This window comes from Lagenorhynchus albirostris, chromosome 14, assembly GCF_949774975.1.
Source record: "Lagenorhynchus albirostris chromosome 14, mLagAlb1.1, whole genome shotgun sequence".
NCBI lineage: Eukaryota > Metazoa > Chordata > Mammalia > Artiodactyla > Delphinidae > Lagenorhynchus > Lagenorhynchus albirostris.
The window spans coordinates 46,372,972-46,390,758 of NC_083108.1; the positions used below are offsets into that span (position 1 = coordinate 46,372,972).

Below are 17,787 nucleotides of genomic sequence, written 5' to 3' on the forward strand. Positions count from 1 at the left end.
CACAAAAGGAGCTACACAAATGGCCAATAAGGACATGAAAATACACTCAGCATCTTGATCAACAATGGGTTTGAACTGCACGGGTCCACTCATACACAGATTTTTTTCAGTAAATACACACAGTAGTAGATGATCTGGAACTGGCTGAATCCGAGGATGCAGAACCACAGATATGCTGGGCAGACTACAGAACTTGAGCATCTGCAATGGGTCCTAAAACCAATCCCACCGCAGATACTGAAGAATGAGGGTACAGCTAAATACCAACTACAATGGTTAAAACTTTTAAAACTGCAGTTTATCAACTGTTAGCAAGGATATGGAACAAATTCTCATACTTTGCGGGTAGGACTGTAAATGGTACAACCACAAAGGAAAACAGTTTGGCAGCTTCTTATAAAGTTAAACATACACCTACTAAATGATTCAGCATTTTCATTCATATCTTTATGTAAGCAAAGGGAAAACTTATGTCCATACAAAGACTTGGATACAGGTGTTCCTAGCAGCTTTATTCATAATAGCCCAAAACTGGAAACAACCCGCATGTCCACCAATGGATAAAGAGACAATTCAGTACAAACAAATGCAGTAGACCCATACAGTGGAATACTACTCAGCAACGAAAAGCAACAAATTACTAATACATGCAACAACACTGCATGTATATCAAACACATTATGCTGAGCAAAGGAAACCAAACATAAGAATACAAATTATATGATTCTATTGATTTGAAACCCCAGGAAAGACAAATCTACAATGATAAGAAGCCAATCAGTGGCTGCCTAAGGTATAATAGGGGGACTGGCTGGGAAGTCTCACAAAGGAGGCTTCTGAGGTATTGAAAGTATTCTATGTATCTTGACTGAGGTACTGGGTACATGAATTTAGCCTTTTGTCAAAACTCACTGCACTGGAAGACAATGATGACTTCCTAGGTCACCATCTTCCAACATTTACTCCCCCAAACAATACAGAACAACAAAAACCACAGCCTCAGCATAACTTGAAGACAAAAAATACCCAAACTTCAAAACAAGAATAAGTGAAAAGGAAAACAATTCCCAGTACATACTTTCTTGCCCTATTGCGACCAATTTCCCAACCCACTCACCCCCACCTCAAAGGCTTTGGGTAAAAGAAGACTGAATAAAAACTGCAGAAGAGAGACCAGAGAACTAGTGGCAGGCATAAGGATGAAATAATGGTTGTCCTGGTAGATCAAAGTATGGACTACATTCAATTAATTTCATCCAAACAAGAGATGACTAGGAAAACTTCAGAGAACAGACTGAAGGTGAGCATTTTAATATAAAAGTAGAACTACAACTAAAATATAGGTGGGGATGAGGAAGGAGGACTAATGTACAAATATTTACATATTGTGACAAATAATGCAACTAAAAATGGGAGAAGATAGAGAAAAAAGAAAATAGAATATCCACACACTAATTTTTAAGTAATCAACTGGTAGAAATTAAAGAATATCAATCCAAGGACAAACATAAGACTGTAAAACTTCTAGAACAAAGCACAGAAGAAAATCTTTGAAACCTTGGGTTACACAAACATTTCTTAGACAAAACATAAAAAACATAACCTATAAGAGAAAAAAACTAATGAACTAGACTTCAGCAAAATTAAAAACTTTTGCTCTGTGAAAGACACTGGTAAAAGAATGATAAAACACACCACAAAGAAAATACTTCCTAATCACTATGTGACAAAGGACTTGGATCTTGAATATATAATGAACTCTAAAAACTCAATCATAAGAAAAAAAACAACTCAAAGGAAAAATGGGCAAAAGATCTGAATACACACTTCACCAAAGAAGATAGTATAAGGATAGCAAATAAGCATAAGAACAGATGCTCAACATCTTAAGTCATTAGGAAAGTGCAAATTAAAATGACAATAATAACAACCACTATACACTTATTGGAATAGTAAAAATCAAAAGCATTGGCAATAACAAGTACTGACAGAGTTGGAGTGCAACTGGAACTCTCATCACTGCTGGTGGGAATGCAAAGTAAACAAAGTAAACAATTTTGGTAGTTTCTTAAATAGTAAAACACATACTTACCTAATGACCCAGCAATAATACTCTTAGATATTTACTACAGAGAAATCAAACCTATGGTCACATAAAAATCTGTATGTAAATGTTTATAGCAACTTTATATAGAATCATTAAAAAACTGGGAACATCCTAATGTCCATCAACAGGAAAACGGATAAACAAATTTACATTCAGACAATGAATGCTGCTCACCAGTACAAAAGAACAATCTTCTAATAATCAAAATGATGTAGATAAATCTCAAAAAAATGCTGAGTGAAAAAAGTCAAATGCAAAAGAGTAGATAATGTAATTTTCCATTTATGTAAAGTTCAAGAATGGACAAAAATGATCTATGGTGATGGACATAAGAACAGTGGCTGCCAAAGGCAAGGATTGGAAGTCATTGATATGAAAGGAGCACAGAGATGATGGATATGTTCAGCATCTTGGTCTGAATTATGATTACACAGGCATATGTTCGTCAAAATTCATTGAGCTCTACATTTAAGATTTGTGCACTTTACTGCTTATAAATTATACTCAATAAAGTACTGTTAGCTTTTTAAAAAGGCATCATTAAATTTATTTTATATAAGTATTATTCTGTCATCCCTTTCCTGCTTTTTAAAAAATATTAATTTCTTAAACCAGACCAAGTTTTAACTATTTAATTTCTTTACCTGAAGGATGCTGTTCCATTCTCTTTTATTTTGCTTTTCTGAATAGATGACTGAAGTGACAGAACTTTATTTCCTGGCAGGGTAATTTGCTTTAGAATGGAAGCTATAAAATCAAAAGAAGAAAGAAAAGGTAAAATTTTAAAAAAGCAATCACACTACATTAGGAAAAATTCAGGACAAGTTATTTTTAATGCATATAGAATAATCAAAGAAAATTTCAAGCTGGCCTAGAACTATGTTTAAATTCAAACATGACAATGAATTTATTCCCTGCACAAGAAATCATAAAATTAAGACCTCTCCCATTTCTTTTTATATGGTCCTCAAATTGGCTAGAGAATTACCAGCATTATAAAAATATTATGCAGAAAAGGTGACAGAAACATGTTAATAATATATCCTTTATATTGGTAGATTTAAAAAATACATAAAACCTCTTTTATTTGTAAGACTGACTTCCAAACGTAGGGAAAGAAGCACATTTTAAAAAGAAATAAGACAATAGCAAATTTTATAAGTTAAAAAAAGTACTTTATTTACTAGTAGATTGTTTTATCTAGTTACAAAACACCATGAGTGGTGCTTCTTTAATCTAAAACAACGTACACCCTTAAAAAGTGGCTATGTACAAAGAATATAATAAAGTTATCTTTCAGTCTTCTCTCACAGGTCTCAACTTAAAAGAAATCTCTCTTCTCTTAACAGTGCAAAAGAAAAGTACGGAAACCCATCATGTTCCAAACCCAAGGGATGAGCCAGAGTCTACCTTGAGGAAACTGACTGGTAGGTACTGCAGTGCCCACTGTCACCTTCTGTCCAGATTTCTGGATGGTCAATGCTGAGGAATGGGAAAGTGTGGTCACTTGTTTTGCAAGGCCTCCTGAAGGCTGCTGGACTACCTGAAACAATGAGAATTATTAATACAGTCATTCAACTAGACCTGCTTTAGGAAAGAACAAGCTTTCAATTGTAACAATAGAACAAATGATTAGGCTCACCTAACTAAATATACCTTTATCGTAGCATCACAAGAAAGCCTACTTAAAATTTAAATTTGTATGTAGCAAAATTATCTTACTCAAAAGTGAAAAACATGACTATCTCACACTATAATTTTCAGAGTGTAATTCAAATTTATATTCTGCTAAATTTAAATCTCCAAATAGACCCTATTTTCATCTTTTAACTTAACACAGAAAATTTCAAACACATACAAAAGCAGAGGGAACAATAAAATGAAACCACCTATACCATTATTACCCAGCTTCAACTATGATTAATTCTTGACCAATTTTATTTCATCTATATCCTTACCCACTTCTCCCCACTCTCAATTATTTTAAAGCAAATCCCAGATATATCTTTTTATCCATAAATATTTCAAAATATACCTCTAGAAGATGATGACTTTCAATTGGTTGTTTTTTTAAAAGTATCTGAAAGATAACAATGCTACAGGCATTCTCCAAGATAACAGTTCAAGAAATCCAGAGGGTGAGGGTTGGGGATAAAGGAAGAGAAATTAAAGTAATAGCAGGGCCTTGTTTTTAGCTTCAAAGAAGAAAAAACAGAATAGCAGAGTTTCATTTTTTCACTTCAAAGAAAAAAAACAGTCACCATGTATTTGAGCCAGCTATTGAGAGCGAAATATTTATAAGTCCTCAAACTCATATATGGCTAATATAAATGATCTAGGAGGTAGACTTCATAATGGAATTCTGGAGGTATAATTTATTCTATACTCTAATTTTTTGTAAATAAAATTGTCTAGTGCATATTACTAAACAAAAGTAACTTACAAGAAATCCAAAATGTCCCAATAAATAATCTTATAGGAACCAATGTTCCTAGAGAAAAAATACAAGTTGGAATAATTCAATTGCCATGATTCTATGAGAATAGACTCTTGAAAGAGAGAAACAACTCTTGAAAACAATGATATATTTCAGTTGAGATCATACTTATGTATTGTAAAGTCCTAGGAAACAGATTTAAATTCCATAAAGTAATACACATTCAGAGTCCCATTTATGCATTCAGATTGAAACTCAAAAGAAAACAGAAACACTCCTAACAATTCTGGCATACCTCCCTATTGTTCATATTTTCTTCCTTGATATCTTTTATTTGGTATTCTTTTCAGTATTTTAATTACAAAAGATAGTAATAAAATGTTATTAGAAATTTGCTTATGAGTTAGTCTTCATACCATTTTTGATGGGTACTCAAAAATATTAAAAAAAAGTAACAGCCTAGAGACCAGCCCCTGAGGTGGAAGGAGGCTCTATGCCTCCTGGGGTCATGCCAGGAGGGGTGGGGGCATGGAGGCCAGAAGACCCCAGCGTCAGCGTGTGGCCCTAGCACAGAACAAGCTGGGGAAGGCAAGCCTTGTTGCCTGCAGGAGGGCTCCCAGGCCAGGGATGTGTGTGGCTCAGCCTACAGCCCACTCCAGGGCAAGTTCATGCAGGGAGCAGGAGGCAAATGTGGCAACTGATTTAATAATCCTGGATACCCATCATTCCTCATCCTAATGAGGATGTACCAATGAGGATGTATGCTACCAAGTGCACCTAATACACTTGGGATCACATGTGCAGTATATTCCTGCACACTTGCTGAGCAAAATAAAATACAATGAGAAAGTATAAAACAGTTCAGTAGTCTTCTTTCAAAGAAAGTACCATTTTTAGACCACAATATTAGGCATCTTATGGACACTGAAATTAGACAGATGGAAATTGGCCCAAAGATGATACATCTGCTCCTACTTGGCAAGCAAAACAAAGAGCTATTATATTTTTAAAAACATGTCCTTTATTTACTTTCCCTCCAAAAAAACCACTAGAAAAGAAGAAGAGTAAATAGTACATACCTTCCTTAGCTTTTTCTCTTGACAAGTCAAGTTCTGATGTTTTACTAGGATGTTAATTTAATGTTCTATAGTTTATAGAAACTGCAGGTCTAGAGCTACACAATATTCTTCAGGTGACAGATATTTTTTTTTACATTAATTATGATTTTTACACTAACTATGATCTGGAATATCTGACATGGAACTGTTCTTAAATTCCATAAGGAAAGGAAGCAAACAAACACAAGTACAGATTAAACTAGTAGATGAAAACACCCTTCACACTCTGCCTTCTCTATATTTCGACTCCACCAACTCCTCTGTTCATAAATACACAGCAATCAAATACTTAGCTCTAAGTAACTCAAGCAGTACATGCACACAAAGTTACTAAAGGGTAATACCTCCTCTAATTTTTATACAGCATTCAATATGTGATTACTGGCACACACTCACTGAGGTTGAGTTCTAGAAAACATAGGGCCCCAAATGAACAAAAACTGTAGTATAAAAAGTCAGGAAATAGGGAATCCCTGGTGGTCCAGTGGTTAGGACTCTGTGCTTTCACTGCCGAGGGCCTGGGTTCAATCCCTGGTGGGGGAACTAAGACCTCGCAAGCTGCGCAGCATGGCCCGCACCCCACCCCCCCGCAAAAAAAAGTCAGGAAATACATGTTAGTTGCCACTATTTCTTAGGAGCAGCCAATGTGTGGTTCTTGTGCCACTACTCAAATTCTGGGACAAGCATACATCACTAAATACCACCATTTCTATATACCCACATGCAGCCTTAGAATCTTTCTTAACACAGAGGTCCAATAAAATCCTATAATGAGAGTTGAAATGTATTTGCCATGCCCAATCTAGATTAAAATTCAACCTTGGCAACCTCAGAATATGCTGTTTTTTCAAAGGGCCTTCTAACCACTTTTTAAAATTTGCCCAAATGAATTCTTAATTATATTACCAGCTTTTATAGAAATCAGTAAATGCTGCTTCAAATCGAGAACCTATAAATTTCTGTTAAAAAAGTTAAATGTGCTTATTTGTATGATGATTTATATGAACTTTAACAACAAGCAAAACTAATCTGTGGGAGTCATAGCTTCTGGAGGTACACAGGTGGGGACTGACTGGGAAGGGACAAAAGGGAACTAACTGCAAGGTGATGGTAACACTCCATATCTTGAAAGGGTTTGAGTTACACAGAGGTAAGCATTGTCAAAACTTATCCAATGTTACATTTAAAATTTGTGCACATCACTGAATATAAATTTTAGTTAAAAGGAAGAAAAGAGTAAACAAATATTGATTGGTAGTTAATGATATGCATGCATTAAAATTAATGTTTAATTTTTTTAGGAAGAAACCTTTGAAATGTATCAAAAATTAAGATTGATGGGTGGATAAATCAAGTATAGTAACTGTAAATAGTGGAATCTAGGTGGTTGGTATATGGGTATTCACTATAAACTTAACTTTGCTATGTTTGGAAATTTTCATAATAAAACATTTTCTTGAATAAGGCAAAAATAAGACAACATACACACTGTAAATATTGTCTCTAAATAGTCTATTTTCCATAAATTCTAATGTATCCTCACCAAACTAAAACCTAAAAAAAATATATTCTTCAATTAAATTTAAATGAACTGGCATTAATCAACCTATATATTAAGACTACTATATGAACCCTGACTAAATTATAGTCCATGAAGATTTTTCGACGCAACTCCTGATTATATATGGAAAATAAAGGGTAGTAGGCCTTACTTGGATTCAGCCTCTTTACCAAATCTTTCATTAGTCCTATTTGACAATCAACAACTGAATTCTACCTCTCCTGTCACTCTTAACAGCATGCTAAGAAGAAAGAAAAAAAAGACAAACTGATTACTTAAGTCTGGATCGCAGTAGATCAGTCCAATATGAAACTGACAGTGAATTACTTGACCCAATAAAACAATAATCCTTGTTTTGTTTCCCACTCAATTTTAATTTCAACTTCTTTAACAAAAATAGTGGCCACCAGCACACTCAGAGACTGAAATTTATACCTTGAAAATGTTTCTCCTTCTTCAGTGAGAAGTGAAATCAGAGACAATCAGCAGAGTTAAGCCTCACAGAGCATTTCATATAAAAATGTGTATTCTGAAATTCTTTAATGATTCCCTACTTCAAAATAATTAGGTACGAGACAAAAATATGATGCAACAACAACAAATTTTTTCTAATATTCTGGGGTCAATTTATTTTAGGAGATCAGTTTTACTTCGATGAAACTGAAAATTACATTAATAATATACTGATAATTAGTTGTTTTTCTCTTATATCCACAAAACAGTAATAGTTGGAGAATGATTGTTGAACGTACTTGGCCACTTACTTATCAAATGTCTACAATTCTGTTAAGAAAGAAATGCAAGTAATAGTCACCTGGGGAAATATATATCTGAAATAAGGAAAATATCTATGATAATACTACAACTTCCTGCCCTATCTCCAAATAAAAAATTTTTTAAAAGATTTTACACACACACACACACACACACACACACACACACACACACACACACGATTACTAAGAGTAACAGTATTCAGTTTACTCTCTAAAACTATACACCTTTTTTCTAAAAACAGAAACCCAGAATTTTGAATTTCCTTTCTCATTCATGATTTTTGTTCACACATGTGGATTTGAGAAGCTTAATTTTTTGTGTTAAAATTAGTTATTAAAATTTATCAAAATTTAAAAAATGATGAGACATTAAAATTTAGCTCTTTTAAATTAAATTAACTTTTCTAATTACATTTAAACTGAATTACTATGACAATGTTTAATTTAAATTAAATTTAGCTTTTGCTCAATTATGTGTAAAATAATTTTTTCACCAATATCGTAAGGAAAATTTTCAGCATCAAAACTCCTGAAAGCTTCTACTTATTATCTATCCACCACTGGTAAATTCTAATCCAATTCATCCACTCTCTTTCATTAACTTTTTAAAAAAGGTAAAAATGTCAAGCTCCGCTTAGTTGTAGTATATAACATCCTATAATAGCTGCTATGCCAGAATTGGTAGACAACCAATAAGATTAATCATTTAAAAGAATTAGATTCTTAGATGAAATCCAGGAACTACTGGTTAGGTCCATATTTCAACAATTCAAGCACTTGAGGACCAAGATATACAAAGCACTATGTTGAACTACTGGTACAAAATGAAAAATTTACACCTAAAGAAAGTGTGAACAATCCTATCTAATTTACTTGATGAGAACTTTAGCAGATCCCCAGAGGGTAACATACAAAAAAATCCATGAGATAGAAAAGATAACATGTGGTCATAAATCTAAATTTTTTTTAAAAAATTGGGAGGAGGGTCTCTTTAATCTGGAATGAAAACATATACTTCATAAAATAATAACTGTACAAAATCTAAACCCTGCAATGGCAGATTAAGAGGATTCTCATACCTTGAAAGTGTGATATTTAAAACATCTTATCAAGAAGGCAGGAAACCTATACAACTCTTTAGGAAAACTAGACAAGCTAGAAAAAGATAAAGTATTAACAGGGATTTTTAAATTAATGATTATTAAAGGAAATAAATCACACAAATTTTATACCTAACATTGAAAAACACAGCCATACTTCTACTGTTCAGACCACTTTTGGAGATTGCATCCTGAGTTACATGGACCACAGATTTGAACTAGCGTGGCAATTCTCGTATTTTAAATAATTATTTACCATATTTCTTACAAGCTGCATTGAATACTTTCTTATGTTTCTAGCACCCGGAGTGTTTTCCTCCTCACTTAGACAGACCTAGGATTAAACTGGACTATGGTTTATAATGAACTCACTGATGATATTCTTAAATTACTTGAGTAATACTAATTCAAACTTAAGTAACATTAATTTTCTAAATTAGCTGATTTGAAAGAATGTCCTAGTTCAATCCTCTCTGTGGCATTACCATACAGAAAGAACAGCTTATGTTGTTTTGTGCCCCAGGTAAAAATTTGTTATAGAACAGATTACAATGCATCTTCAGTGTCTAGCTGCTCTGTTTCTGCCATTGTAAACAGGAAGATATGAATACTGACATCAAATTTGTTGACTAAAATTGAAACAAAGGCCAAACAAGAAAACAGAATTCACAAGGAAAATATATTCCCCATTCTTTTAAGAATGAAAGCAGGAAATTTAAAAATCCCTAAAATTTACCAGTGGATTTTGTTACATGTTTTTCTTGATTGAAACTGTTTCTAATGTATAACAAGGTAAGCCTATAAAATGTAAATGCTGTCAAGATGTTATTACCTGACAGTTTTCCATTTCAGGACCCTCTAGAAACCTAGAAGTTCTTGCCATAAGTGCCAGAATCTAATGGGAAAGACGCTGGGTTCTAGGCTGAGATCTATTACTTGTTGAGTGCCAGTGGATAGGTCCCTTACAATTTCTGGGATTCTTAGTTTTCTCCCTGCCTTGTCTTCATCAAAATTATTTCAAAATCCATACTGCATACAAGACATGTTTTAAGACTCTATGTAGCTATAAAGTATTATTTCACTTAGGGGTGGCTATGCTATAGATTTTCAATAAAGATTAGCATTTATTCAAGAATCAGCTATGACCCATAAAGAGGATTTCAATACTCTTAAGTGCTACCAAAAGAGACCTTTCACCAAGGCAATTACAGTTACAATGGTTCCCAAACCTGGCTACTCAGATCGATGTTTAAGAATCACTGCTTCTAAAGAAGGTTCGTCTCTGGGATTAAATGCAGACACCCAAGAGAAACGCCACAAGGCAGGTACATTTCTCCACTTGAAAATCAGACGCAGAGTAGGAAGGGATGAAAAAAGATCAACGCCCAGGAAACGATTATTACTTCCCACCTACCCAAGAGTTTTGACTGTTGTCCAAACTGATCTTTCCTCTTTCATTCTACACCTAAAGCTTGCCCTCTGCCTCAAAGACAATCATTCACAGATACTAATGTCTTCTCCTGATCACGTACACAAGGCTGGGAAGTTTACTTAGATTTTACTGTTCCAAAAAGCAGAAAAAACTAAAACAAAGAGATTCAAAACACAGCCTTTAACATGAAGGTTTTCAAAGAAGAACAAGGGCAATCACCAAAAATCAAAAGAACAGTTAGTTCTGTTACAGTATAAGGTAGAGAACTTTACTTAAAAAACACGATTTTTAATTAATTCACCATGTACTATCTTCCACAGGTTAACAATACTTTCAGTCTTCCGATAAAACATGTCTTGAGTGAAGTAAATCTAAACACTAACAGATAAACAGCTAAAATTTCAGGTTTCTTCCACCCAAGAACTTCCCAATCTATAGGGTTTAGGAAGAAACACAACTTCTTACTCATCTACTCCCCTCACTTCTCTCTTCCTTCAGCACATTTTTAAAAGAAATGTTACCATAGTATCACCTATGTAATAACCTTACCAAAAATATTTAATCTGAATCTAGTCTTGAGGAAATGATTAGACAAAACAAAATAAAGGACACTCTGCAAAACAACTAGCCCAGGCACTTAAAATAGTACAACACAATGAACAACTACAAAAGGCTGAGAACTGTTCTAGATTAACGGAGCCTGAAAAAAAAAAAAAAAGACAAGTGTAATATGCAATTCTTTACTAGAAACATCAGGAAAAAAATTAGCTATTAAGGACATTGTTGGGACAACTGTAAATATTGTGCCAATATTAACTACCCATGTGTGATAATAAGTACGTTTGCAGTTATGCTAAAAAAAATCTTTTTCCTTAAGAGATACACAGTACTTAATGGCACAAAGTCAATTTCTGTAACCAACTCTTAAATGGTTCAGGAAAAAATTACGTGTGTGTTTGTGTATGTGAATAGAGGGGGGAGAGACAAAGCAAACATGGTACAACGTTAACAACTGGTCAACCCTGGTCAAGGGTACACAGGGGTTCATTTTACTAGTCTTGCCAGTTTTCTGAATGTCTGAAATTTTCAAAAGAAGAAATGGAGGAAGAAATGAAATGTTACTCACTAGTTGTTTGACTTTAACTGCCTGTGGAATGCTGGCTGGTTGTGTAAGCATGGGGCCCGGCTGTGCAAGTTTGATTTGGACTGGAGTGCCAATGACAGGCTTGTCAGATGTGGTCCCAGCAGAAGTAACAACAGGTTTCACAGACGGAAGACATACAGCTGCTGCTGAGGTTTCTCCAAAAGTTACCGAGGGGAGGGCCAGTGTCACTGCTGTCCCAGAGACAACTGGCTTTTCAGGCTGAAGTGAGACTGCTGTCACTGTGTTCTGCAGAGATGTCACTAGCGGTTTTGGAGTCTGAAGCACAACAGTTCCAGCTGTTGTTCCTCCTGGAACAGCAGCTGGACCCACAGAATGAAGTGTCACAACTCCAGTTTTTGCTCCCCCTGGAGCAAGTGGATTCAGAGTTTGCACTGACACAGTTCCAGATGTTGCTGCTTCAGAACCAATGATGGGCTTTTCAGGCTGGACTGAGGAAACTACTGTTGTCACCACAGGAGAAGGCGTTACTGTTGTGGTACAGGTAGCAATGACCACCTCGCTAGAAGTCTGCTGAACACACTGCTGAATAAAGCTCTGGGAGTTAGGCATCAGTTGTCGTAAGGCAATCACACTTTTCTAGAAACAGAGGACAAAAAAAACACTAATAACTAAATAAATGAGCTCTAGTAAAACAGAACTACTTTGTATGTCATATCTGTACAACATAAAATTAAAAGTATACCAACGTTTCAGTTGAGGAAATCTGTTATCAATCATTTACATTCTGTCAATATCCAGGATATAATTTAAAGCCCCGAAGTGCTTCATTTTTCAATTCATAATTATTATGTCTCAGTATTAAACTTATTTTATATACTTCAGTATCAAATTGGTATCAAATATTAATTTGGTAAAATAAAACACTGTATCCTGCTTATTTGTATTTATCTAAACCTCATAATAGATCACCCATTACTTCAGTATTTACAAGTTTGTTTACAGGACAGCAGAATCTAAAAAAAAAAGTTTTTGTTAAATAACTTCCAAACTTTGAGTAGAAACAGCCTTTACATCAAAATAAAATTAATAGAAAGAAGGTCAATTTCCTTAATTGAGCTAGAATATTTTCTGACTGGGTTTTAAGTTGGAGTCTACCTTTGTATCTTGCTAAAAAAATAGAAACAGCTTAACCTATAAAGAAGGTTCTGCCTTTTCATCCCTAGGGGTTTTATCTACTTTTGTTTTTGAGTAAGAAAACAAGATGAAAAAGGAGGTGGTTAGTAGGTTATCTTTCAGCGAATTCATGAGCTGTTTTGGAAGATTTCCTTGTTTTGATACTTAAATTCAGTCAGACTGCCTTTACTTAAGAAGCAAATGAGCACTATTGCTTCTCTTCCCTTTCCTTCTAGTTACTTCTTTTACTTTTTTTTACTTAAATAGATTGAGAATATTTTAATCTGAAGGTTTTCAATTATATATATCTATAAATAGTATCAAAAGAAAGAAACAAAAAGTCTTTCACGCTCTTTTCCCAAACTTTAAAAATGGTAGAAAACAGGGGCTTCCCTGGTGGTGCAGTGGTTGAGAGTCCGCCTGCCGATGCAGGGGACACGGGTTTGTGCCCCGGTCTGGGAGGATCCCACATGCCGCGGAGAGCCTGGGCCCGTGAGCCATGGCTGCTGAGCCTGCGCGTCCGGAGCCTGTGCTCCACAACGGGAGAGGCCACAACAGTGAGAGGCCCACATACCACAAAACAAAACAAAACAAAAAAAAAAAAAGGTAGAAAACAAGCTGCTTTGGAAATACATGAACAAATGAAGTGATTTGATTAATTAAATTTAAGCAAGAAATCTAAGATGGGGGAGACCTGAGAAAAACACAACTGGAAAGAAATGTTAAAGTAATAAGACTTAAAGAGACAACAATAAAAACATGTATGCTAAATTATCTCTTGATCACCTGGCCAGAGTTAAGTCTAAATGCCGAATCCCTTATCCCTATGCAAAGTCCAACCTCCAGAGCTCTCAAGGATATGAAAAAAATATTCTCAAGAAAAAAACATAAGGCTTAATAATAGTCCTTAGAAAACTGATACAAAATGCAAGTACTTAATGGTAATATTTAGTAACTTCAAGGGAGTGTTACATAGCCAGTAGAGTCAGGCTAAATTCTAGACCTGTGTGTTTGATCAAAAGTTAAGTCAATTTAAACAATTTTCTCATCTCCAAAATGGAAAATACTATACCATCTAGCACCTATTGTCAAAAGACTGATATGAAAATTAAGTCCAAACAATGCAAATTATAAGTGAAGTAGCTAGCAAAGCACAGAACACATAGTAGGTACTTTCTTATTTCCCTCCTTCTCCCCCCCAGTGTCTCCAGTGAGTATGAAACATAGATACACTAAACAGAGTTGTCAGTGTCACGTAGAGCACCTACAGCTCACAGAACTTTTACATTGGAAGGGACCCAAGAAGAACTGCAGCTAACTTCTCAATCAAGAGGGTCATCCGAAAACAGGCCTCTAGTCATTTGATGTTCGGTACTGCATTGACCCTTCAACCTTCCCTTCCCAGATTAAATCTTCCCTGGCTAAAACATTCTCAGTTTTTTAGCCACATTTTATATCACATGATTGGCATCTTCCTAATCAACATGGTCAGCCTCCTAGGGACAATTTCCAGTTATTTTAATAGCCTTCTGAAAATGTGGTGCCCCATCTCCTTTCCCACTCTTCTTTCATGAGGCATCAAAAAGAGTCTTCCTCTATGAAGTCTCTTTCATCTCCCCTAGATAATTAAGCCAAATTTTTCTAAAGGCAACTCTTCGTTCCATTATTTCAAAATATATGGGATGAGTGTTTGGTTCACTAAAATCTCAGGTCTTTAATAACTTTATAAATTTCAATTCAATTCCTTTTCAGCTTCAAAATATCCAAAAGGAATGTATTTTTTCAGCCTGCCAAACAAAGCTCTTGTTATCAAAGTTATTGTTCTCCATCAAAATCTATTTAATTCAATAAATCTTAGAGTGTGTCTACTAACAATATAAATTAATTTTTAAAAATAATAGCTTCCTCCCTCCAAGAAAAATAATAATAATAGCTTTCCCACTAAATTTGGTACCATGTGGTTTACTACTTCTAAGAGAATAAGAGTCATCAGGACAAAGCAGAGACACTATTTTTTTTAAAGTTAAGAATCTTTGAGAATACAAGCATCAAATAATATAATCATTAAGTTATGTTCATGAATGAGATGTTACTTCTGTTTTCTCAATGTGTTCCAATGCAAAGAATATGAATTATGAATGTGCTTTACAGATTACAACAGCCCTGAGAGATTTCTTCTACTGTTACTATCTTCATATTAAATTGCTGTCATATTGAAATATTCATATTTTAAATTACTTTAATCTAATTCAAACTATTTCTTCAAAATAACACATAACTCTACCTTAAGGAAAGGAACTAGGTGAGGCTGAGGTGAAGACTTGAGTTCAACATACAGTTGTCTAGTAAATTCTTCTGCTTCAATTTTTGCATCCTGAGGAATGGAAGAAAGAAAACACTTTTAGGTCTACAAATATTTTACAAGAGGAAAAGTGTGTGGTTCATGATTGTAGACATAGCAAACTTTGAACAGTAATAAAGTCAAAGTCTATCATTAAATAGGGGCAGTTTTTTCATGTCCCCTACAAAATAAACATAGAGATGTTTTTTTATACAGAATACAATGAAGAGATTATTATTTTTTTTTAAGATCCCAGTAAGCAAAGTGAGAGAAGAGCTGGCTGACTGGATAAGGTGATAGTACTACAGTCTGTTAAGAACAATTATGAAGTAAAGACACAGGAGTCCTACACTTCTTAGGGTAGGAAATTGGAAGTTATTTGGTGTGGGGGCCTTGGATTTTTTTTGTTTTCTTTTCTCAATTTTTAAATTACTTTAACTGACGTTACACTGTATTTTATTATAAGGCCACAATAATAGATATGCTGTTGTTCCAAAGAACTTAGGAACCCTTCCGTAATGGTTTGGACTCTAAACACTGCAGGGGTCTATGAGGTCTAAATTATTTTCACATTAATACTAATCATTTTTTTGCCTTTTTCACTGTGCTGAGATTTGCACTGATGGTACGAAAGCAACTGTGGCAAGAAAGGCAATGATAAAAAATTTAAATAGTTGTCGTCATACTCTGCATTGCTATGCATGTGTGGTAAAAAAAAAAAAAAATAGAGCCAGTTCCACTTTAAAATGTCCTTCACAGAACAGTAAAATTTAATTTTACTAAATCTTAACCCTTCAGTAGACATCTTTTAAAAATACTGTGTGCAAAATAATGGGAACCATACATACAGTAGACCAAAGTAAGATACTCAAGGAAAAGCACTTTGTGATTGAGTTGCTAGCTGAGCTAGCTGCTTTCTTTTCATTTACTGGAAAGAATATCAAACCAGCTGTGGTTATTCACATTGGGGTATTTTGAGAGACACTCTCTCAAAAAACAAACAAACGAACGAAGCCTGTTACTGTAAGGAAAACAACTGATGGTTTTTGTTGCTAATGATAAAAATCAGAGCTCTCAAGCCAAAATTAGAATTTTGGAAAATTTGTAACCACAATCCTGAGCTTGATCCTTGGAAAATTAGTAACCACAATCCTGAAGCTTCGGTACAGCTTCCCTGTACTGAAAAAATTTTCTGATGCGATTGGTAGATTACAAGTATGATTTTTTGATATCTTAATGAACAAATCTGTCAACATTTGGAAGATCTATACAACTCAGCGAACCAATTATTTTCCAGACAACCAAACGTGAGCTGTTACATTTGGGTGAAAGATCCATTCAGGGTACAAGACAAACCAGTGGACTCTAAAGAATATCCATAATGATCTGGAGAAAAGCTCTTAAAATACTTTTCCAACCACCTCTTTTCATGAGGCCAAATATTCTCCAAATACTAATAAGTTTTTATTTGACCAAGTAGTCAACCTTCTCTCCAAAGCTCTTTTTAGGCTAAGTGAAGCAAGACTAGCAAACATAAAGTAATACAGTCGGCCCTTCATATCCCCATGTTTTGCATGAGCAGATTCAACCAACTAAGGACCGGTGTAGTACTATATTTACAATTCACAGTTGGTTGAATCCACAGATGCGGAACCCACAGATAGGGAGGGCCAACTATGGGACTTGACCATCCGTGGATTTTGGTATCCTCGGCCGGTCCTGGAACCAACCCCCATGGATACTGAGGGACGACTGTATAGACTAGATTTACTAGTCTAAGATTTATAATCATTACAAAGCTTTCAATAAGCAAAAGCAAAGGTTATCCAAAAATGCACTTAAGATAAGCCTCATTTAAAAATATTTATTTCTCATTTAAAACATGTTCTACGGCTGCTTACAGAGCTTTTATAGTCCCAACTTACCAAAAGTTGTTCCACCAACTTCTTTACATTCTGCCCCATCTCCGGGGACTGTGACCCGCTACACGCTAGTTTTATTAACATTGCGAGGAAGTTCTTACATTTCTTCACATTTTCTAGCATCGTCTAAATATAGAAGTATAAACAAACACTCACAAATGTTAGCTAGAAAATATACTTGAAGAAAATTTGTAAAGAGTTCTATTTATGTAAGGTACAAGGGAGAGCTTTACCGGAGAAAGACTAGTCTGAGCAGTGGCTGAGTTCTCTGCTGTGAGACTGGGCTCACTTGAGGGGGTGGGTGGCGCTCCCAAACTTGAAGGCTTCAGGGTAGCCACAGTATTCAACGGCTTTGCAGGGGTCACTGTGACAACACTGGTTGGCACAGCCACAGACTGAAAGTAAAAGCGGTAGATATCGAGAGATGTATTACTATGATATGCATCATGGCGAGTGCCTCATTTCACACTTAGACTACAAATGGATCTTGACATCCTTGCTTTTATATTATGCTCTACTAGTCTAAGGCAATGTAACACCATTTACCAGCTCTGGACTCTGGCAGCTCTGGGTTTCATTCTCACCTATCTACCTATTTATCACTGACACCCAAGTGTTGACCTCAGGCAAGTTACTTTATCCTGCTAACCCTCTGATTCCTGTTTGTAAAAAACAAGGACAGCAATGGTACCTACTATCCTGGGATTGTTTTTAA

At 35.0% G+C, this 17,787-nt stretch overlaps 1 protein-coding gene across 5 annotated transcripts in view; it reads right to left on the reverse strand.

The window, feature by feature from the left end:
- Positions 1-17,787, reverse strand: part of TAF4B (TATA-box binding protein associated factor 4b) — a 113,873-nt gene that overhangs the window by 77,682 nt on the left and 18,404 nt on the right. For all 5 annotated transcript variants that reach the window (XM_060121403.1, XM_060121399.1, XM_060121401.1 and 2 more), the window contains 6 exons: positions 17,306-17,467; positions 17,076-17,198; positions 15,094-15,183; positions 11,658-12,272; positions 3,518-3,650; positions 2,752-2,854 (listed from right to left, as the gene is read on the reverse strand). In XM_060121403.1, coding sequence (XP_059977386.1) covers positions 2,752-2,854; positions 3,518-3,650; positions 11,658-12,272; positions 15,094-15,183; positions 17,076-17,198; positions 17,306-17,467 — 1,226 coding nt within the window. The remainder of the gene's footprint in view (positions 1-2,751; positions 2,855-3,517; positions 3,651-11,657; positions 12,273-15,093; positions 15,184-17,075; positions 17,199-17,305; positions 17,468-17,787) is intronic.